Below are 19,304 nucleotides of genomic sequence, written 5' to 3' on the forward strand. Positions count from 1 at the left end.
TAAAGCAGGTGGTTGTCCAGTAGTTGAATGAGGAGCTCCTCTATATTGTCTCAAGAATTCATTCAAGTTCCGCTGCAAAGAACCTTGTGTCGTATCCATTTTAAGTAAGGCTCTTTTTCTTGTACTTATGCATTTTTCTGCTTGACAATTTGTCGAAGGGTGATAAGGAGCAGTAAGTTTGTAATATTTCACTCCACTTATCTTGAGCAATGTAACTGTCATCTGAAACAAATTGACGGCCATGATCTGAAACAACAATGCTAGGTACACCATAAGTAGCGAATAGCTGATCGAGAATATCGATTGTAGCAGTGCTAGTATTAGAACTTGTGACCTTGACTTCAAGCCATTTACTATAAGCATCAGTGGTTACTAGAAGCATTTTACCAGCTATTGGTCCAGCGTAGTCTATATGGATACGTTCCCATGGACCTTTAGGATATTCCCAATGATGTCTGTTGAATTTAGGAGGAGCATGAGCATGCTTGGCAAACTCAGCACAAGATTTAGTAATCTGATTCAATATCTGCATTAATTTCTGACCAGTGCCAAACCTTTCATTTTGACAATGCCTAAATGCGCTGAATGAATGTCGTTTAAAATTGCTTGACGAAGAGACGATGGAATCACAACTTGATGTTCAAAAATCAAGCAATTTGAAGATAGACCATAAGAAGACTCAGGCGCTTTGTATCTATGACGAGATAGGTCTTGGCCAGCTTCGAGTAGTTGAATAATTTTACCTAAGTTAGAATCTTTACTAGTTTCCTTCGTAATCTGCTCTGCTCGTACAGGAAACTGATTGATCTGGTTAATAATATATGTATCAAAAGAATCAAGTTCTGTAATTTCTTCAATAGTGTCAACTGTTGAAGGAAGTGAAGCGCGTGAACAATAATCTGCATTTGCATTAGCTTTAGTTGGCTTAAACTTAATATCGTAGTTGAAATGAGCTAAGTAATCAGCATAATTAGCCATTCGATTGATACAAAGAATAGGAAGTGATTTTTCAAGATGAAAAATCGGTGTCAATGGCTTGTGATCTGTAAACAGCGTAAAATGATGAGCGTATAAATAATTGAAAAATTTTTGAAAAGCCCATACAATACCTAAAGCTTCCTTGTCGATTTGAGGATAGCGTTGTTCAGTAGCAGTTAATGTACGGCTCGCAGAAGCAATTGGCCTTTCGATTTCGTTGCTAAGTTTATATGATAAAACAGCTCCGAGTCCTACTTTGCTTGCATCAATGGCGAGTATGAGAGGTAAGGATGGGTCGTATGGCATCAAAACTTGAGGAGAAATGAAAATATTTCAAAGCTCTTCGTATGCTTTGTTATGACATTCAGAAGTACGAAATGGACACTTACTGCGTTTGTGACGTTCTCCGCATCCATAACAAGCGTACTGACCTTATTGTTCACCATGATCTTGCTTCCGAGAAGCACTGCGCGATATATGTGAAGCATTCCGTTTATGCTTGAAATGCGTCGTTGAACAAGATAGCGCATGTATCTTATTAGAAGTAGAGGTAACCTTATCCGCTGTTTGACGAGTTGACTCCAATGTATGTGCTATTTCGTAAGCGTCTTTGAATGTAGTAGGTTTCTTGGCGATTATTTCATCGCGCATATCACGATCGGTGAGACCAAAGCTGTTCAATCAGCATCCTGTCGAGAAATGTGTAGTATTCGCAGAACGTAGCCCCTTGCTTTCATCGTAGTGAGAAATTAGCAATTGATTCATTCTGTAGCTGTACAATTTGTCGGAACTTAACACTTTCTGCATATTGTTTTTTCTTGACGTCGAAATGTGCAATTAAAACAGTGCGAATTTGTTGATACGTACGACTTTCTGGTGTATCAGGAGCAACAAGAATTTTTAGAGCATTCTTAAGTTCTGCGCCCATATATGCTCGAGCGAAATCACCGTATTCTTCTTCCAAAATTTTACTCAGTTGTAATGCCCACTCGAACCTCTTGAAATAATCGTTGACTGTCGTTCCGTCAGATGAACGATATTCTTGATACTTGAACAGAGGAGCTTTGGGTTGAACTTGAGAAGTAGATTCAGGCTGGCTTGTAACAGAAGTGGTAACTTGTGGAATAGCAATCCTCAGAGCATCCACCAACGCCTTCGTCACAGCAGCAATCAATGCAGTAGAAGGTTCCTCTACGTTCGACATGGTTATGTTGACGTTGATTTGTATTGAAAATATGCACTTTCCACTATTTCTCTCTGCGTGATATTGAAGTAGAATATAGAAAATCAAGTAATCGGCGTATTTTCGAAACCAATTCTAAAATATTGTATATGTATAAAGTAAACTTGTAAATTATATCGCTTTTAATCTTTAGCTATTAGCAGGGTAGTCTTTCAATGCAATGTTAAGGCAATATTGCCAAAATATCAGGTGCTACAGGGGGATATAACGTCTCATCGTGACCCACTCTTTCATACATATTGCGCTGAGAAAATGAACTTGATGTTATATTTAATACAGTTTTTCATTGCCTAAAAAAGGCGTAAATGCTGTTCTTATACGGATTTACTTTGTAAGTTTTTACTTTTTAAATAGATATTTTTAAAATACTATGGTTTGGGATTTTACTATTTGACTATAGTCCTCACCTTCTACAGTAGCAGATTTTTTAAGCAACTGGCTTAAATGACTGTTGAGTAAAGTTTATTCCTTTTTTTTTGTTGCAGAAAAAACAATTGTAATTTGATTTAGTAAAAAAAAATCCATTGCATACAATCATATACAAAAATTTAATACACACATACACATACACAGCAATACTTGTCTCCCAACACATTTCTAATATGCTTTAGCAGAAACTATTACAATGCTTCCTTACAAAATACATTATTTTTGTTTTCTTAAGCAGTAGTGATTATTCTTAAAAACTATTTTGTTTTTTTTTAAATGTCGCACTTTTTTGAAATTATTGTTGAGTTATTTAATCAATTTCTTGTATACACTAACCTATTTTATAGATTGCTAACATTTTTTATGTTGTTAAATAATTGTTCGACAAAAGTACGTTACAAGTATTTTTTGCTTCATTTTTATTTTTATTTTTTATTGTCTTCAATTATAATAACTTTTTAGAATATATATATTTTTTTAAAAAATATATTAAACATTGTTATGGCTTAATCAATAACCAGAACTTTCTTACAGCTTGTGTGTAAAGTAGTTCAGATATATTTTACCCTGTGCATGCAAACATACAAGGAGTTTAAATAGCGATGCTGTCCAATATTTTATATCACGTGTCTGCTTTTATCCTGCATTAAATATTATCCATCTTTTGCTTAATATAAACTACTGAAAAACATAATTATTATTTTTTAAGTTCATAGTCATAAAGACATGAAATGAATTTTTGTTATTAAATTGATGTATTTAGATAATCATACTTAAATGCTTGAATATGTCCTTTGATTCTAAAAAGTTATACAAATATTTATTTACTTGTTTGTATTTACTTACACGATTGTTTATATGCATGTTTTCGTACGGACAAATATGATCCAACTCGTAAATGCGCGGAAATATATGACAGCAAAGCTCATCTTTTTAAAAATATAGTAGTAAATGGAAACTGTTTGATTTATTTTAAGACAATTTTTAACTCGATGTGTCTTCTATGTATTTTGCAGATGATGTTTGCAGTATGAAGAAATATTTGATGATAACACTTGAAATCAGAAGTTTTATTCTACCAACAAAATGTTTTCGAGATCGTACCTGACAACATAAAAATGCTTAAAAGACTGCTTCCTGCATAAGATATTGGAAGTTAATACTGACACAGATTATATAATTAAAATATTTAAACAAATTATAAAGAATAATTTGTCGACCTGAATATTTTTATCAAACATTGACAAAGCTTTTTTAAAACTTGTTTGTTTAACATATATACTTATCAATACTTATTATTATTACTAATATGAAAGTCGAACTTGTTAAATGTTGAGCTTTGAAATAAATAATTGATTGATGAATTGATTTTCCTAAAATTAATCAAATTTAAACTAAAGTCATGGATTCAAAAAATGTAAGTCAACCTTCATCCCAGGATTGTAATGTACAATCTCCAGCTTTACAAAGTTATCATACGCCTAATGAAGGTCATATTTATTATGTTATTATGGAGCGTCTTGTTACCAAACTGAACGACATAGAACATGAACTAAAATGTGCTTGGAGAATATTAGACATCTTAAATCAGGAGTGTATAAAAATGTGGGAGAGATTAGAAAAATTAGAAGGTTTTTTGTTTGAACAACAAAATGTAATCACGCAATTAGTAGAATATCATTCTACCGAAAACAATCAAGAAGAATCCAACGTAGTTAATGAAAATATTGTAGGTTCTATTGGCGAATTAGATGCTATAGCTGAAAGTCTAGGAGCAGCTATCGGAATTGAAGAAACAAGTGTTCTAAGAGAAAAATTGGCTAAAAACGAATTAACAAAGAAGCAAGAGTTTATTCAAGAATCGTCAAAATCAATATCTCCAGTAACCGATAACCAGAGAAATATTCGATATCTTGAAGGATTAGAAACTTTGGATGAAGAAATTGCAGTTCCAGATGAAGCATTTTATCGAAGTTTAAATAACGCATATCGAGAAGATTTGATATGTGGTGATACTTCTAGACCTGCTTCACAACTAGGCATGATTTGGGAAGAAGCTGAAGATGTGGAAGATCTGAATTGTAAAAAAGATACAGAGAACAGCAAACAATCTAAAGAACAAATTCAACATAATTCCACGATATTAAAGCAAACTTCCTGTACACTAACAAAAAAAGAACCGGAAAAACAGATTGAAGAAGAAACTGATGTACAAGAGGATGAAGGAGAAGTTTTCAGTGCCGAAGATTATAAAACATATCGCGGTGATAGTCCATGCGTTAGTGAACATGATTTAGCACAGTTATCAAGATTAAGTTTAATTGATGAAGCTTCTTTGGACAAATTGCATGAATTGAATAGATTGACTAGTAAATTACAAAAAGATTCTCAAAATCTCATAGAACTCCATTCTAGACTAACGGAATCTCCTAAAAAGCAGTATTTTTCTGAAGGTGAAGCTAAATCAGCTGATGAAATGAGTAATACGGATGAACAGTTAAGAAAAATGTATGTCGAAACCGATGTTGATAACTGGACATATTCCAAGAGTCCGGGATCTACTGGGCGATCCATATCGAGAGTTAGCACAGATAGCGGCTTAACGACTGACGGTGACATCACTACCCGATCGATTTCACCTAGACTGAACTCCGCATCTAAATCTAATTTAGATTTTAATCCTTTGGCATACACACAACCAAAAGCAAGCTATGCAACTGCGCTGATAGAAATAAGTCCTGAATCTGTCATTACATTACCTATAGATGTCGGGAATTTTGCAAAAGGTTATGCAGAAAACAAAGAGCTAACTGATCTGATGGTAGAAAGTTTAGGAACTATAAATTGTGTATCTCCTACACGATCTGTGGAAAGTCTTCATGATATTCATGACATAAAAGCTCAAAAAGATGAATACATTGGAAGCGTCATGAGATTAAACTTGTTAAATAAAATGGAATATAACGAAAATCGAAGCCCAGAAAGCCAATCACCAATGTCTCCGCCTCCACCAGCTCCACAGGATTTAAATGAAAATTTATTTCTAAAAAGCAAGGAACAGCAAGAATGTATAAATAAAAGTTCACAAAGCTCAGGTTTTTCGAAAAATATTGATATAAATTATGATCAAAACAAATTTAATTCACGAGCTCAACAATCTCCGAAATCTCCTAGGTTATCTCCTAAACAAGTGACAAAACTAACTAACAGTATTGTTACAGCTAAGTCAGATTCTGGACTATCTTCAATGAGTGGATGGAGCAGTATTGATAAATCTCCTTGTTCACCAAAAAATGTTGTGTCGAAAACATTATCGCCGTTTTTATCAGATAATGCGAAACCTACCGTTGTATTAAATACTGAAGCTATAAAAATCGAAAATCCCCTTATGTCTTTCTCAGATATAAAAATAGTTAATGTCGACCCTTTATATGATACCCCTGAAGGCCTCGATTCTTTATGTCAGAGAGAACCTTTAGTAACAGACCATCTGTACGACTCAATTGTTAATCATCTACCATTAGCACAAACTGTTGTAAATTCAGTTATAATAGATGATTTTGATTCTGTACCTCCACCAGCTCCTGCTAAAAGATCACCTCTAAGTCCAATAAAAAGTAGTCATCTACATACTTTATCTAAGAGTATCGATGTAATAACAATTGGAACAACAAAAGATTTCTTTTGTAGAAATGTACAACCCGCAATTTATTCTGTCGCTGGAAGTAATAAATGTCAAGCAATAACTAGTGTATATACAAGTGGTTCAGGAGCATATGAAGCAAAAACTGCGCCTACTGAAAACGTTTCAAGTAGTGAAGATCTACGCACAATCTATCAAGATCGTAACAATACTGTATCACACAACGTTATTTCAGCTAATTGTGATTTATTAAACTATGTTAAAAAGTCATCAAAAACAGCACTCTATGTAGGTGAAATTACAAATAATGATGGATCAAAAACAGCAAATTATAAAACAATGTTTCCAACAGGAAATATTACCGATGCATTGTCTTATTATCCTACTAGCACTAATCTTTCTAGAACTGAAATAATCGATAATAGTTGGCATGGTACTTGTAATGAGAATTTATTAAATGATCCTACCTCTTTAAATCTTAAATCGCCAAGTTTAGAATATAACCACCATCAAAATATTTATACTGATAGACGAACTGTACCACCTTCGTACCAAACAGTAGCATTTCATACCTATGCTAACCAAGGATTTATACAAGCATATCAGCAACAATGTCAACTTTTTAATCAACGCTTGTCAAGTTTTGAGAATCCTCAATTGGCTGACACATACAAAAATCAGTGTCAAAAAGAGCATCAACATTTTACAGATCAAGAGCTCCAAAAAACTCAAATTACTAAATTGCAACAAGAAGAGTTTTATGATGCTTCCAACGTTATAGTTTCGCAATCTGGATATATAAGTATTTCAGCAAATATTAAAGATTTAGAACCAGAATCTTTGAAATCATCAAAAAAAATACGAAGGGGTTCATCGTTAAAAAATGCCATGAGTTCAATGAGTAATTGGCTTCCTGATTTATACTTACATAAAAGAAATAGAAGTCAATCATTACCGGGGGGAATCAAACGAGAAGAGCTAAATGAGCCACCTAATTCAGCTAGTCAGCGCGTATTAAGCGAGGCGATATCGGTAATACATCGTCCCGGCGGACCATCTGTTCGTAAAAAGAAAAAACATATTCTTGTGTCGACTGTTTCTGGTATTTTACAAAAAGCTAAACGTAGATCTCACCACACACAATCTCTTTCTGATCCAGAACAATCTGAGACTGAATGGAGTAGCGGAAAACAAAGTGGATTGTCAGAAGATGAAGAAAGTACAATTTCAGAAGTAAATCAAGAAATTTCTGTTTTTGCTAAAGTTCGAGTTAATACATGCAATAAAAAACAATTGAAACGTATTACCGCTCAGCAACATTCTGAAAACGACGAACAAAAAGAAGAATTCTTAAAACAGCAATGTCTTCAGCATCAAGAAGCACTTCAACAGCAGATTCAATATCACCAAGAACAACTGCAAAAGAATATCATAAAAGAAGAATGGTTATCAGAAATGGAAACTGAATGTAAATCAGACCCATACGAAGAAGAGCCAGTCGAACAAATTATTGATTTTGAAGATGAAACATCAGGAAATAGTACTATATCTGGTTCAGGTGGTTCATCCATTTTTCCTACAGTAGGTGATATAAAAAAATCCACTAATAGTTCTGATGAAACATTAAATGACAGGTTTCCAAAATTACCACCAGTAACTCTTATAGGTGGTTCTAGTATGGAGTTTGCAGTGTCAAGAGCATTAGGTAAATATCGACAAAGACAGTCATTTGCACTTCCTGATGACCAGTTAGATCTACTTAACAATGATCAAAAACTATATAATAGTGCTATTCAATCTTCTTTTGATTATCAAGAAGATCTATCAGAAAAAAGCGACAAGAGCGAAAAAGAATCCAAATTACCTGAACTTGTTACCAGTACCATTGAGGAAGTACAACCTGCAGAAAGTAGCCCTTCCGCTTCAAGTACACGAGGCCATACACAAAGTGGGAGCCGTTTTTTTCCACGGCATCAACAATCTCTTGAAATCCCTTGGGCTGGATCTCGTAATGGCGATGGTGATGAAGATAACAGAAGCACACATTCTTATAGAAGTACATCACGAGTATCGTCACGCCGCCAAAGTACTGAAGATTCAATTGATTCTGAAGATGAATGGTACTGCTATGAATTGAGAAAACTTGAAGAATTAGAAAGACAATCAGAAACGAAAAAAGAAACAGATATAAATTTTACATTTGTAGAAGAATCTGAGAAAACTGAAACATATCAACCAAATGAAGAAGTTAAAGAAAAAATGTCATTTGTACTTGAAGAATTAAAATTAAAAACAAACTTGCCGGCTGTTATTACTGATGACGATGCAAAAATTGAACTGGTAACGACAAAAATCAATGCAACAATGGATATAGGAGAACGGTATCATTATGAAAGACCAGCGCCTAAGAAAAAGTATGCAGAACCGATAGAAACGGTATTTGCTAGAGTAACGGATTATCATACGTGGGCTCATGAAGAAAATGCTAAGCGAGAGAAAAGATTTACAATATCAGAAGAAAATTCTTCTGGTGACACTTCCGGTCCTGACAGCCCTGTCCACTCTGTAGAAGAAGATGATGAACTACCGAAAGATATTGATGAATATCACTCAAGACGGAGTTCCAGTGGTTCTATGCTCCGACATTATGAAAAAATGCCACACAGCTCGGATTCTTTCTCTCGCGAAGGTAGTGTTAGTGTACCACCTAGTGAGATTTCAGTTAGTATACCAGGAGCATGGGATTCTGAAAGTATCTTTATTGAAAGTGAACGTGATGGTTCTGCTAGTACTGAAGCTACTGAAGCTGGTATTCAAAGCCTGCCAAAAATAAAAGTTGATACATCATCACATGCCAGCTGCGATGATAATGCAGCAAGGGATGGCCAATTTAGTCCAGGTCTTCCAGGATCAAAATGGAAATTGCTCAAAGCATTAAAAGAACGAAAGGCTGAAGAAAAATTAAAAGAAATTGAAGAGGCAAATAAAGAAGCTAATGAAATATCACAAGGAATTACACCTGTAAGTATCAAACAAGGATAAAAAAAAATATTTTTTGTAAAGTGTATTCAAGAATAACAAGTTGTGAAAATAAATAATAGAAATAATTTAATTTAAAATTATTATGCTCATAATGATATTATTAACATTGTTAATTTTTTACAATTTGATTTAATTATACTCGTTATGCTACATTTATCGCGAATTCTTGAAAACGTCAATTATATAAATCATATATTTTGTGTGAGAGTGAAAATCTATGTGTTTTCATTTTTAGCTAATAAAAAATTAATTTAAAATTAAGGCGGTTTTTAAAGTTAATAAATAAAATGAAAATCTTCAATGTATAAAAAATGACATGTCTCCGTTAAGTAGACTTAGCTGCTTTGAAGTTATGATTATTCTGCTGACTCATTTCTGGGAAAGATAGAATTTTGCGTTCAAAATATATATTAAATAAATGCATCTAAACCATAATCATATGACCAGAAATTATATAATGCAGAAAAACCAAAAGGATAGCAAAAACATACTTTTGTCAGGTACTGGAGAGTTTATTTATTTAATTTATCAGCATCAGATTTCAATTAAACCAAACCATGTCCTATCGTAATTTATTATTATCTGTATTTTATGTAAATAGATTTACAAAGAATGTTAAATAAAATCTCAATCAGAAATTACAATTTTATAAAACCAGAAATTATCATTTTATAAACCTTAATTTGATTGAGGGCTAAATATTACTCTAATGTGAGAACATTAATAGCTTAAATAAAAAAAAAAAATTTTACTAAAAATTTTAGTTCTAGTGGCTGTAACGTTTTATTAACGTTTTTTGTCAATCCTTATATTTGTATCAACGTTATGTACTTAACGTACAGGAGAAGACATAGTCTGGTTAAATCTGATTCACTGATGAATTTAAATACATATTCAGTTGCAATATATTTAATTTTAATATTTTTACTTGCACATTTTTGTCTAATATAGTGTAGGTGGTGGTTGATATGACGCCCCATATGGCATCCAATCTTTCGATAATGCTGTCTGAAGGTTGCATTGGCAAATTCGTCAGATTTGAAAATATTGCAGTCGCAGATTATTGGATATTCTAGATACTGTCTAGCAATGTTGCTATAAAGGGTAATGTCCATTTTCGGATTGCGTTTTCAAAAAACAATAACAATATTGTAGCAATATTGCTCGAATATTATTAGCAATATTGTGTCAATATTGTGAAATAAAGGTGAAAAAACATTAAATTAAAAAAATTATGTAAGCGTTTTCGGGGGTTCTTATGCTCCTTTCGGAGGGTATCATCTGGATGGTACATCCCGAAACGTGCACGAGAACTTATGGAAACCCTTATATAACTTTTTAATTTAATGTTTTTTGGGAACTTTAATAAAAAGCAAAAGTAAGAACTAACACAGGTGTTAATGAAATATAATTTTCAAAAGTTTGTATATCAATATGAATAAACATTCTATTAACAAATAAGAAGATTTCCAATTTATTAGTAAACAATATAGTAGAGTAATAAAGTTGTTAAATGAATTCTTTTTTTTTATATTATAGCCTTCTCAAGTCCTTTTAAAGTCTTATATGGCTCTTCCCTCTGCCCGATACCATACAATTCTAATAATTCTTAATTTTCTGAACATAATTTTCTGACTTTCAACATTTATTAAATTTTACTAGTATATGAATTTAAACAATTTTATAATAAAATATTAATTTGTTTGTTACATTAATTTTGTAGTCGTGTCGTATACATAACTTTCAATTTGAATTGAAAAACGATACGTATCTTGGTCGATTTATTTAGTTTGTATAGTTATCCACATCTATAGCCTATGCATGTGTATATCTATATAGGTGCGATAATGTTCAGCTGTTTCGGTCGTAGCTCGGCTACTAGCATATACTTTTAGTTTTATAGACTTGCGAGACATGTGACAGATACATCGTTGGTCTCTTATCGACAAAAATCTTTTTTGACAATAGTGTAGTAATATTAAATATATGATTTTTTTAGTATTTTTAGTATTATTAGCGAATAGTATATATTTTAAAGGCACTGGTAAAATTGTTATAATGCACAGATAATAACTCTATGTATTTTATTTTGTTTATTAAAGACTTGATAAGGTTCTACACCATGGATGAAACGTTTCCAAGAAAAAAATATATTTGTTTATAATTTTAATTTACATCTGGTTTGGCTCTCACTTTTACCTTTTATTAAAGTTTTCTAAAACACGGAGTCTTACACACGACCCATATAGTACCTAATCTTTGGGCAATATTGCCTGAATGTTAAAATTCTAGATTGGCCAGATTAGATAATAATGTGGAAGGATTTATTACCTTTATACATTTTTGAGCAATATTGCTGAGGACCAAAATGTCCGTTTTTTCATTGCATCGTTTTGCGGGAACCTCTAAAGCACCCAACATTATTATCAGATTGAACAACGTTTCACTAACATTACAATAATATTGAACATTTTTCGCATTAGTATACAAAATTTTTGTACTGATGCAAAATTTTTCAACATTGTAGCTATGATAGTGACATGTTCTATTTGTTGTCTGATGGCTGCAGCAGTATTATATTCAATGTTCTGCAATCTGGATATGCAATATTGAGGCAAGATTGGATGCTGTAGGGGTTTCCGCAAAAATACTACAATGAAAAAACGGACATTTTGGTCCTCAGCAATATTGCTAAAAAATTTATAAAGGTTATATAATCCGTCCACAATATTATCTAATCTGGCCATTCTGCAAATTCAACATTTAGGTAATATTGCCCAAACATTGGGAGCTATATGGGGATTGTCTTTTTAATGTTTTTTACCTATATTTTGCAATATTGTGTCAATATTGCAAATAATCTTCAAGCAATATTGCTACAATATTGTTATTGTTTTTTGAAAACGCAATTCTAAAACGGACATTAGCCTTTATAGCAACATTGCTAGACAGTATCCAGAATATCCATAATCTGCGATGCAATGTTTTCAAATCTGACGAATCTGCCAATGCAACCTTCAGACAATATTACCGAAAGATTAGGTGCTATACGGGGCCGAACATACGAGTCACAAAAATACCCTACACAAATTAATTTTCTTACACAAAAAAATTCTACTTAGATATGTTCTACACAAGGATTAAGTTTACTCAACTGCCAAACTTTACACACATTTCTAAGCATTGTTGTAAAAATGATATAACAATAAATTGTATGCTCGTATAAAGTTTTGCAGTTAAGTAAAATTAATACTTGTGATAAAAATTTCTGTGTAAAATTTTCCCGCGTAATAAAACTACCAAGTTCTTAGCTTTTTCACCATTTTAAATCGGTCAATTTCTATCAGGGTTTTAATACAAAAAATAAGTATTAAATTTAATATATTTTTATCGATGTTTATGTAGTAATTATTTTAGTGCAGTTGAATTGTAATTTTTTTCGCTAATTTTAATCGATTTTAAAATCTCTAATCATTACTAAATCGTCTATCGATCTTAATAATAGTGATATGAATAGCTTTGAATATATTTTAATCCACTTTAATAACAAAAACAATTACTATTCTTGTTATATCATTTAAATGTTATTTTGTCAATCTATTTTAATCGATTTGAAAATCACTATTTATTATTAAATAGTTTATCGATCCCAATACTAGTTTTATGAATAGCTCTGAATATAGTTTAATAGACTTTAATAACCAAAACGAATACTATTCTTGCAATATCATTTAATTGTTATTTTATCAGTATATATAAATCTGTTCGAATGGTACTTTCTTACGAATAATAAAAATAATAATCATTTTTCTAATATGATTTGTTCGTGATTTTATCAATAAATTTGAATTAATTCATAAGGTAATTCGTTTATATAATTTTTAATCGAACTTGATACCTTTTTACGGTTAGATTTAATTATCCGTCAATCGATTAAAATAATCCAAAAAAAAATCTTTGTTAAAAATACTAGATTAATTTAATCGACGTTTTAAATTATCGATGTGAATCGGTTTCAATCGCAATCTAAATATCAAAATGAAGATATTTTTATCGACTTTTATGCGATGATTATTTTAATGCAGTTCAATTGGGATTCTTTTAATAAATATAAATCAACTTATTAGTCGATATTAAATTAGTTTAATTTTACAAATAATTTTGATAACATTTTAAGTGACCTTGATCAAAGTTTTGTAATATTCCTTATGAAAAAAAACCTTTATATTTCGATTAGAATCGATTAAATTCATTACAAAACTAGTTGATTTTAATCGACCCTATGTTTGTTAATATAACCGCTCGGTGTCGCTTCAAATGTTCATACTCGCAAGTGAAAAGATTTCTTCTCTGTTACTATATAAGAAAGGTCAAATTCTGTAGAAGACAGAATAGATTTATTAACTACAATCGATTTGAATTAATACTTTATTAAAATCGATTTACTTTATTAAACGGCACATGATTAAAAAAAATGAATGTCAATTTAAATCGATTAACACCACGATACACACGTCAGTAAAAACGATTGCATAGTTGAATTCAGTTGAATACAGTACGATTAAATAATATTAAATGTTATTCTAGATATAAAAAATCATTAAAACCGTTTTTCTAGTGAACGCAGATATATTGGTTCCGATTTAAATAAGCATTGAATCGATTAAGTGAATATCCTAATACTTATGTATTCTAATCCGGTTTAATCGATATTAGTTTATCGTTTTAAATCGATTTTAATGCCATCAATATATTACACACGCAGTAGCCTAAATATAATCGCTTTCAAATGTAAAACGCAGGATTAAGATATAGACTCGGAATCGATTCATTTTTTGTCCATCGATTTCAATCGCATATTTTTAGCAGGGTAGGTACTAAAATATACGGGTTGAGTATTTTTTTCAATTTCTCGTCCTTAAGTACTCTGGGTAGATTTTGTACCATTTTTACTATGCAGCAATGTAAAGGGGACTATCCGGTTTGTAGTTTATGTCCCATAAGAAGTTCCCCTATAGCACCTGATATTTTGGCAATATTGCCTCAACATTGCATTGCAAGAATAGCTAGATTCGGCAATATTGCTAGTGCTTTTCAGAACAACATTGCAGCAACCAATAGGGAATGTTGCCACACACCGAAATGTGCGCTTTTTCATTGCAAGGTTACTTCCCATATAGCACCCAATCATACGACAATATTTCCTCAAGGTTGCATTTGTAGATTCGTCAGATTCGAAAATATTGTGTGAAGGTTAAATAACCTTCAAGAAATTTCTCTGCAATATTGCTGTAAGGCATCATGTCCGTTTTTGGATTGCATTTCCAAAAGACAATAAGCATATTGTGGCAATATTGCTAAAAGATTATTTGCAATATTGTAAAACATAGGCGAAAAACATTAAATTAAAATAATCAAATAAATTACAGCTTTTTCAAGGGCTCCCATGCCCATTTTGGGAACTATCATTCGGATGGTAGTCCCCGAATATGGTAAGGGAGCCCCTGAAAAAGCTTATTTAATTTCATTAACTATAGTCTTTTTAGCCCATATTTTACAATATTGATACAATATTACAAATAATATTCGAGCAATAGTGCCACAATATGCTTATTGTCTTTTGAAAATGCAATCCAAAAACGGATATGACGCCTTACAGAAATATCGCAGGGAAATTTCTTGAAGGCTATTTAACCTTCGCACAATATTTTCGAATCTGACGAATCTACAAATGCAACCTTGAGGAAATATTGCCGAAAGATTGGGTGCTATATGGGAATTCCCATATATACCCCAATCTTTCAGCAATATTTCAGGGAAATTTCTTGAAGGTTATTTAACCTTCGCACAATATTTTCGAATCTGACGAATCTACAAATGCAACCTTGAGGAAATATTGCCGGAAGATTGGGTGCTATATGGAAAATGGTTTTATATGCAAATTTGACACTTATAACCTAGTACATTTTATGTCTATTAATACCAACAAAGTTACGCAACTACCTAGCTTTAAGTACAAGGCTTGGCTTGTAGCAACATACCATGATATAATTTAAATTAAAAAGTGATGGAAATGAATATTCAACTTTTATACCTTTGCCTATAAATTAAATTATTATATCCAATAACTATAAAAATAGTCATAAAGATGGCTACAGGAACTAGAAAAGTATCTACATAATTCTCAATATGGAGGGGAAATACGTTTGTTGCAAAGAATAAGAATATCAATTGGTAAATTATAGGTACGCAATAATCTAGTATTGATATTTAAACTTTCGAGTCATCATAAATTTGTAAACTTTAAATACTATCTTGCAGCACAACAAATTATTATTTTATACTTAAAAAAACAATTGGACACAAAAATATATATATATATATATATATATATAAAGTGGTTCTCTGTGAAATCGAAGATAAACATTTTAATTTCTAATATATATATATATATATATATAGTTGCTTTGAGCCAAGGTGAGATTTAGTTCCCCCTTCCCCCCCCCTCGCCGTCCCTCGTTGCCCCCCCCCTCTGCCCCCTATCCCCCCTCAATTACTTTATTCAACATTTATAGTAAAAAGTATTATTCATTATGTTAAAACTTCTATTTTTTCTACGCCACCCATGAGGTAAATAGAAGAGCACTTTTTTTTTCTCTGATGAAGAAAAATATATATACTATAAAAAAAGTTTCGCCGCTGGTGCAGAAATTTCCTCAACTAATTCTCTCCCTGAATCTCCCCAGCGGCTTTAAAAGTTCAGTGCGCGCGTCCGAGTGTGTTTAACCCTTTTACTCTTCCCTGCGCCCGTATGAACTTAATCATTATAATCTTTGTGTTTATCCGAGAAAACCCCTAAATGAAATGGGTCTAACTTCTTTTTTGAATAAATTATCTTTTTACATAGATCCTATGATTTTCCCTATAGTGTTTCTTTACGGAACAATAGCATGCACTCCAATGTTCAAACAAAATCATAACAAGGATAAATGTATGTCTCCTTTGCAATATTATTCATATCGATTAGCTTATAGGCCTATGTCAAAATTTAGTCCTATTTTATATTAAGGAAGAGTAACTCAACAGTATATTATTCAAGCTTATATCATTTTAGAATATTGTGGACTAAACTTTTAAAGATATAATCAGAAAAAATTACGTGTAGAATTTTATCAAGGTTTTGTTGATCACCTAACAAAAAGTGCGCTTAACAATAATAAAAATTTTGCTAATAACGAAAGATTAGGTAATTTGTTTGTTTTGTCCCCAACATTTATAGGAAGCTCTAGACACATGCACCAAACTATTCTTGATTCTATGTCCATAATGCAAAAAATTGATAGCCCATCGGATAAATCTGTAATTTCGTTGAGGAATATATCAAACTCGCCTAACCTTTTACTTTTTCAAAAGTTAATTTTTTTTAGAGATTATAATCCTTTTTTGTAAATTTTTTTGCGTATTTCACATTCGACGTCGTAAAAATAAAATATAAGCATCTTTAACCCTTTGACCACAGCTTTTTTGTAACATTTTTATCACTAACATGAAATCACTAATTGTTCTGATATACACCCCTTTTGAATTATTTCTACACCTAGACACCAAAAACCACGGTGTAAACCACCTAGACCTCGTCATCGACTACCCTGTACACCTGGACACCGCGTTCAAATGATTTTTACACCTAAACACGAAAAACCACAGGGCGAACTACCTAGACCTCATCACCGGCAATCTTGTACACCTAGACACCGCTCTTGAATGATTTTTATACCTATAATATAAACTCTTAATTTAATAGGACGCCGCAATAATATTATTTTGTATGTAACCCTGCAATGATATGAGGAATGTGAGGATATGTAAAAAAGGTGGAAAAGCAATTCCCTATCATTTTTTATGCGCAGCTATCTTCACCGTTCTTTCACACTGGAGGCGGCTAACTTCACCGTCCTTTCACACTGGAGAAAAAGATAATGATTTGAGCAAATCATATACAAGATTGTTTATATTATATGAATGATAGCGTTTTTTTGACAACTTCTATTAAAAATCACTGATTAGCACATGAATGTAATAATATATAAAATTTACTTGGAAACAATTATGGAAAGTATCGTTTTTCTTAAAAGTAAAATCTCGGATACCAATATAGAAGTAAATAGTGTCGCGGGCGCCAAAGCTTCGTCTGCTTCCCAAACTCGCCTTCGTGGCGCTACCGCGCCACTTGATTTCGACAATTTCAAAAATAGTCTCTCTCTCTCTCTCTCTCTCTCTCTCTCTCTCTCTCTCTCAACTATTTTATATTTTTTGTCATTGTCAGCCTATTGTAATTTTTATACCATCAGAAACAGCATCGAATGTTAATATTACAGAAATAACTTATGATACTCAATAGCAATACTTTATTAAGATTGCTATTGTTGTTTTTACGTAAATTTTTATGTAAATAACGTAGACTTAATAATATTAACCTCAAAATTGTTTTCTATTATTTTAAATTTGTTCAATACTAGCGGCTTTAGACGCGCTTTGCGCGAAACAACTGATCCAAAAGGCGTAGGCGCAGGCTATCTCTTTTGGCGTCAGACAAAAATTTATTTTATACTAATAGTCTGAGATCTGCAATCCATTTATATACCACGAGCGAAAATAAACGGGCTAGTTTTATAGGTTATAATATGAGTGTCTGTCGTAATTAAAAAACTTCTTTTACAATGTATATAGTTGGCAACCATAATTTTTGTGTACATCCTTACTAATTTGTTTCTTAGTATTATTATTATAATTTGTGTGAGTGTGCTGATTTTAAGCACTTGACATTTTAAAAACTATTCAAATACAGAAAAACTTTGGAGAATATGAAAATATTTTTAGAGAAAGTTTTCCTCTATCCGATGATATCCCTCGGTGGTGATCAAAATATTGATTTGGCTGTATCAGTCTTCCTGAAACAAGAACATTTTTTCTATAACATTTCCTCTTCTTTTCTTAACGTTCCGAGGGACAATGCTGCCCTCATCAGGAGACTGATGTGAAAAGTTGTATATATTTAAAAATTGATGTATAATGTTTGTACAGTATAACAAGAAATAACTTACAATTATGGAGAATTACTCGGTATAAAATTTTCGAGAAGGCGCTTTCCTGTGTCTCTTTAAGCTGTTCGATTCTAATTCGCGCGAGTCGAGACTTTCGTCGTGTTTATATAGCGCTGAGCAGTGAGAAGTGAGTCGAGCGGCCGTGTTGACAATTTCTTCCGCTATTGACGTCAGAGCATGACTCATGTTTGTTTTCTTTTCAGCTGGTGTATAAGGTGTGTGTATACTGTATTTAAATTTTGTGTATCGTCCTTTGTATTTATTCCGTTTTCTTGTAAGTGTATGTGTAGCATTTCGGAAACTAGTCTTTCATTAAATTGATCTCTCTGTCTTTAATGTGATAAATTTTTGAAATTAAAAGTGTGATTAAAATTGTTGATTTGGTCGAAAATTACAGTATTATTCGATTTTTTATGTTAATTCATAAGTATACACACATTCCTTTTTATTTGGCCTACGTACGTAGCAGAACAGTCATTGCATTCGTTTTTATAGACGACGTTGTTTTCGAGATCTTTTTCTTTCTTGTCTTTGCCTTTTATAATGATATTTTTGATCTGGCTGTTTATTTTCGCCACAGTTTTAATGTTAAGAGCCTTAAATGCATTACTGGTCTGTTTTTAAAAACCGTGAATATATAGTAGGCCTACAATTTTACGTTTTCCACTACTGCTGATCTGTTGCCTTGAAAGTGTGTTTGATGGGGGAGTGGACAATATCTTTAAGGATTTCATAACTTGATGGAGGAAAAATTATAATTCTAATACTAAGATACAGATTGGTGAGGATGGACATAAATTTATGATTGCCAAGTTTTTACCTTGTAAAAGATGTTTTTTAAACTGATTTCATATACTTTTAATGA

The 19,304-nt window shown here is 32.1% G+C and overlaps 1 protein-coding gene across 17 annotated transcripts in view; it reads left to right on the plus strand.

Annotated features, from left to right (window-relative positions):
- The window catches only part of LOC107981437 (protein unc-13 homolog A), an 893,220-nt gene that overhangs the window by 550,821 nt on the left and 323,095 nt on the right, over positions 1-19,304 (plus strand). For 10 of the 17 annotated variants that reach the window (XR_004345256.1, XR_004227182.2, XR_004227183.2 and 7 more), the window contains one exon: positions 3,667-9,314. The exons of the other annotated variants lie outside the window; for them this stretch is intronic. Coding sequence is in view for 7 of the 10 variants with exons in the window: in XM_031927058.2 (XP_031782918.1) it covers positions 4,053-9,314 (5,262 nt within the window). In the remaining 3 variants the exon portion in view is untranslated. The remainder of the gene's footprint in view (positions 1-3,666; positions 9,315-19,304) is intronic. 17 annotated transcript variants of the gene reach the window in all.

Source organism: Nasonia vitripennis, assembly GCF_009193385.2.
Source record: "Nasonia vitripennis strain AsymCx chromosome 3 unlocalized genomic scaffold, Nvit_psr_1.1 chr3_random0009, whole genome shotgun sequence".
Taxonomy (NCBI): domain Eukaryota; kingdom Metazoa; phylum Arthropoda; class Insecta; order Hymenoptera; family Pteromalidae; genus Nasonia; species Nasonia vitripennis.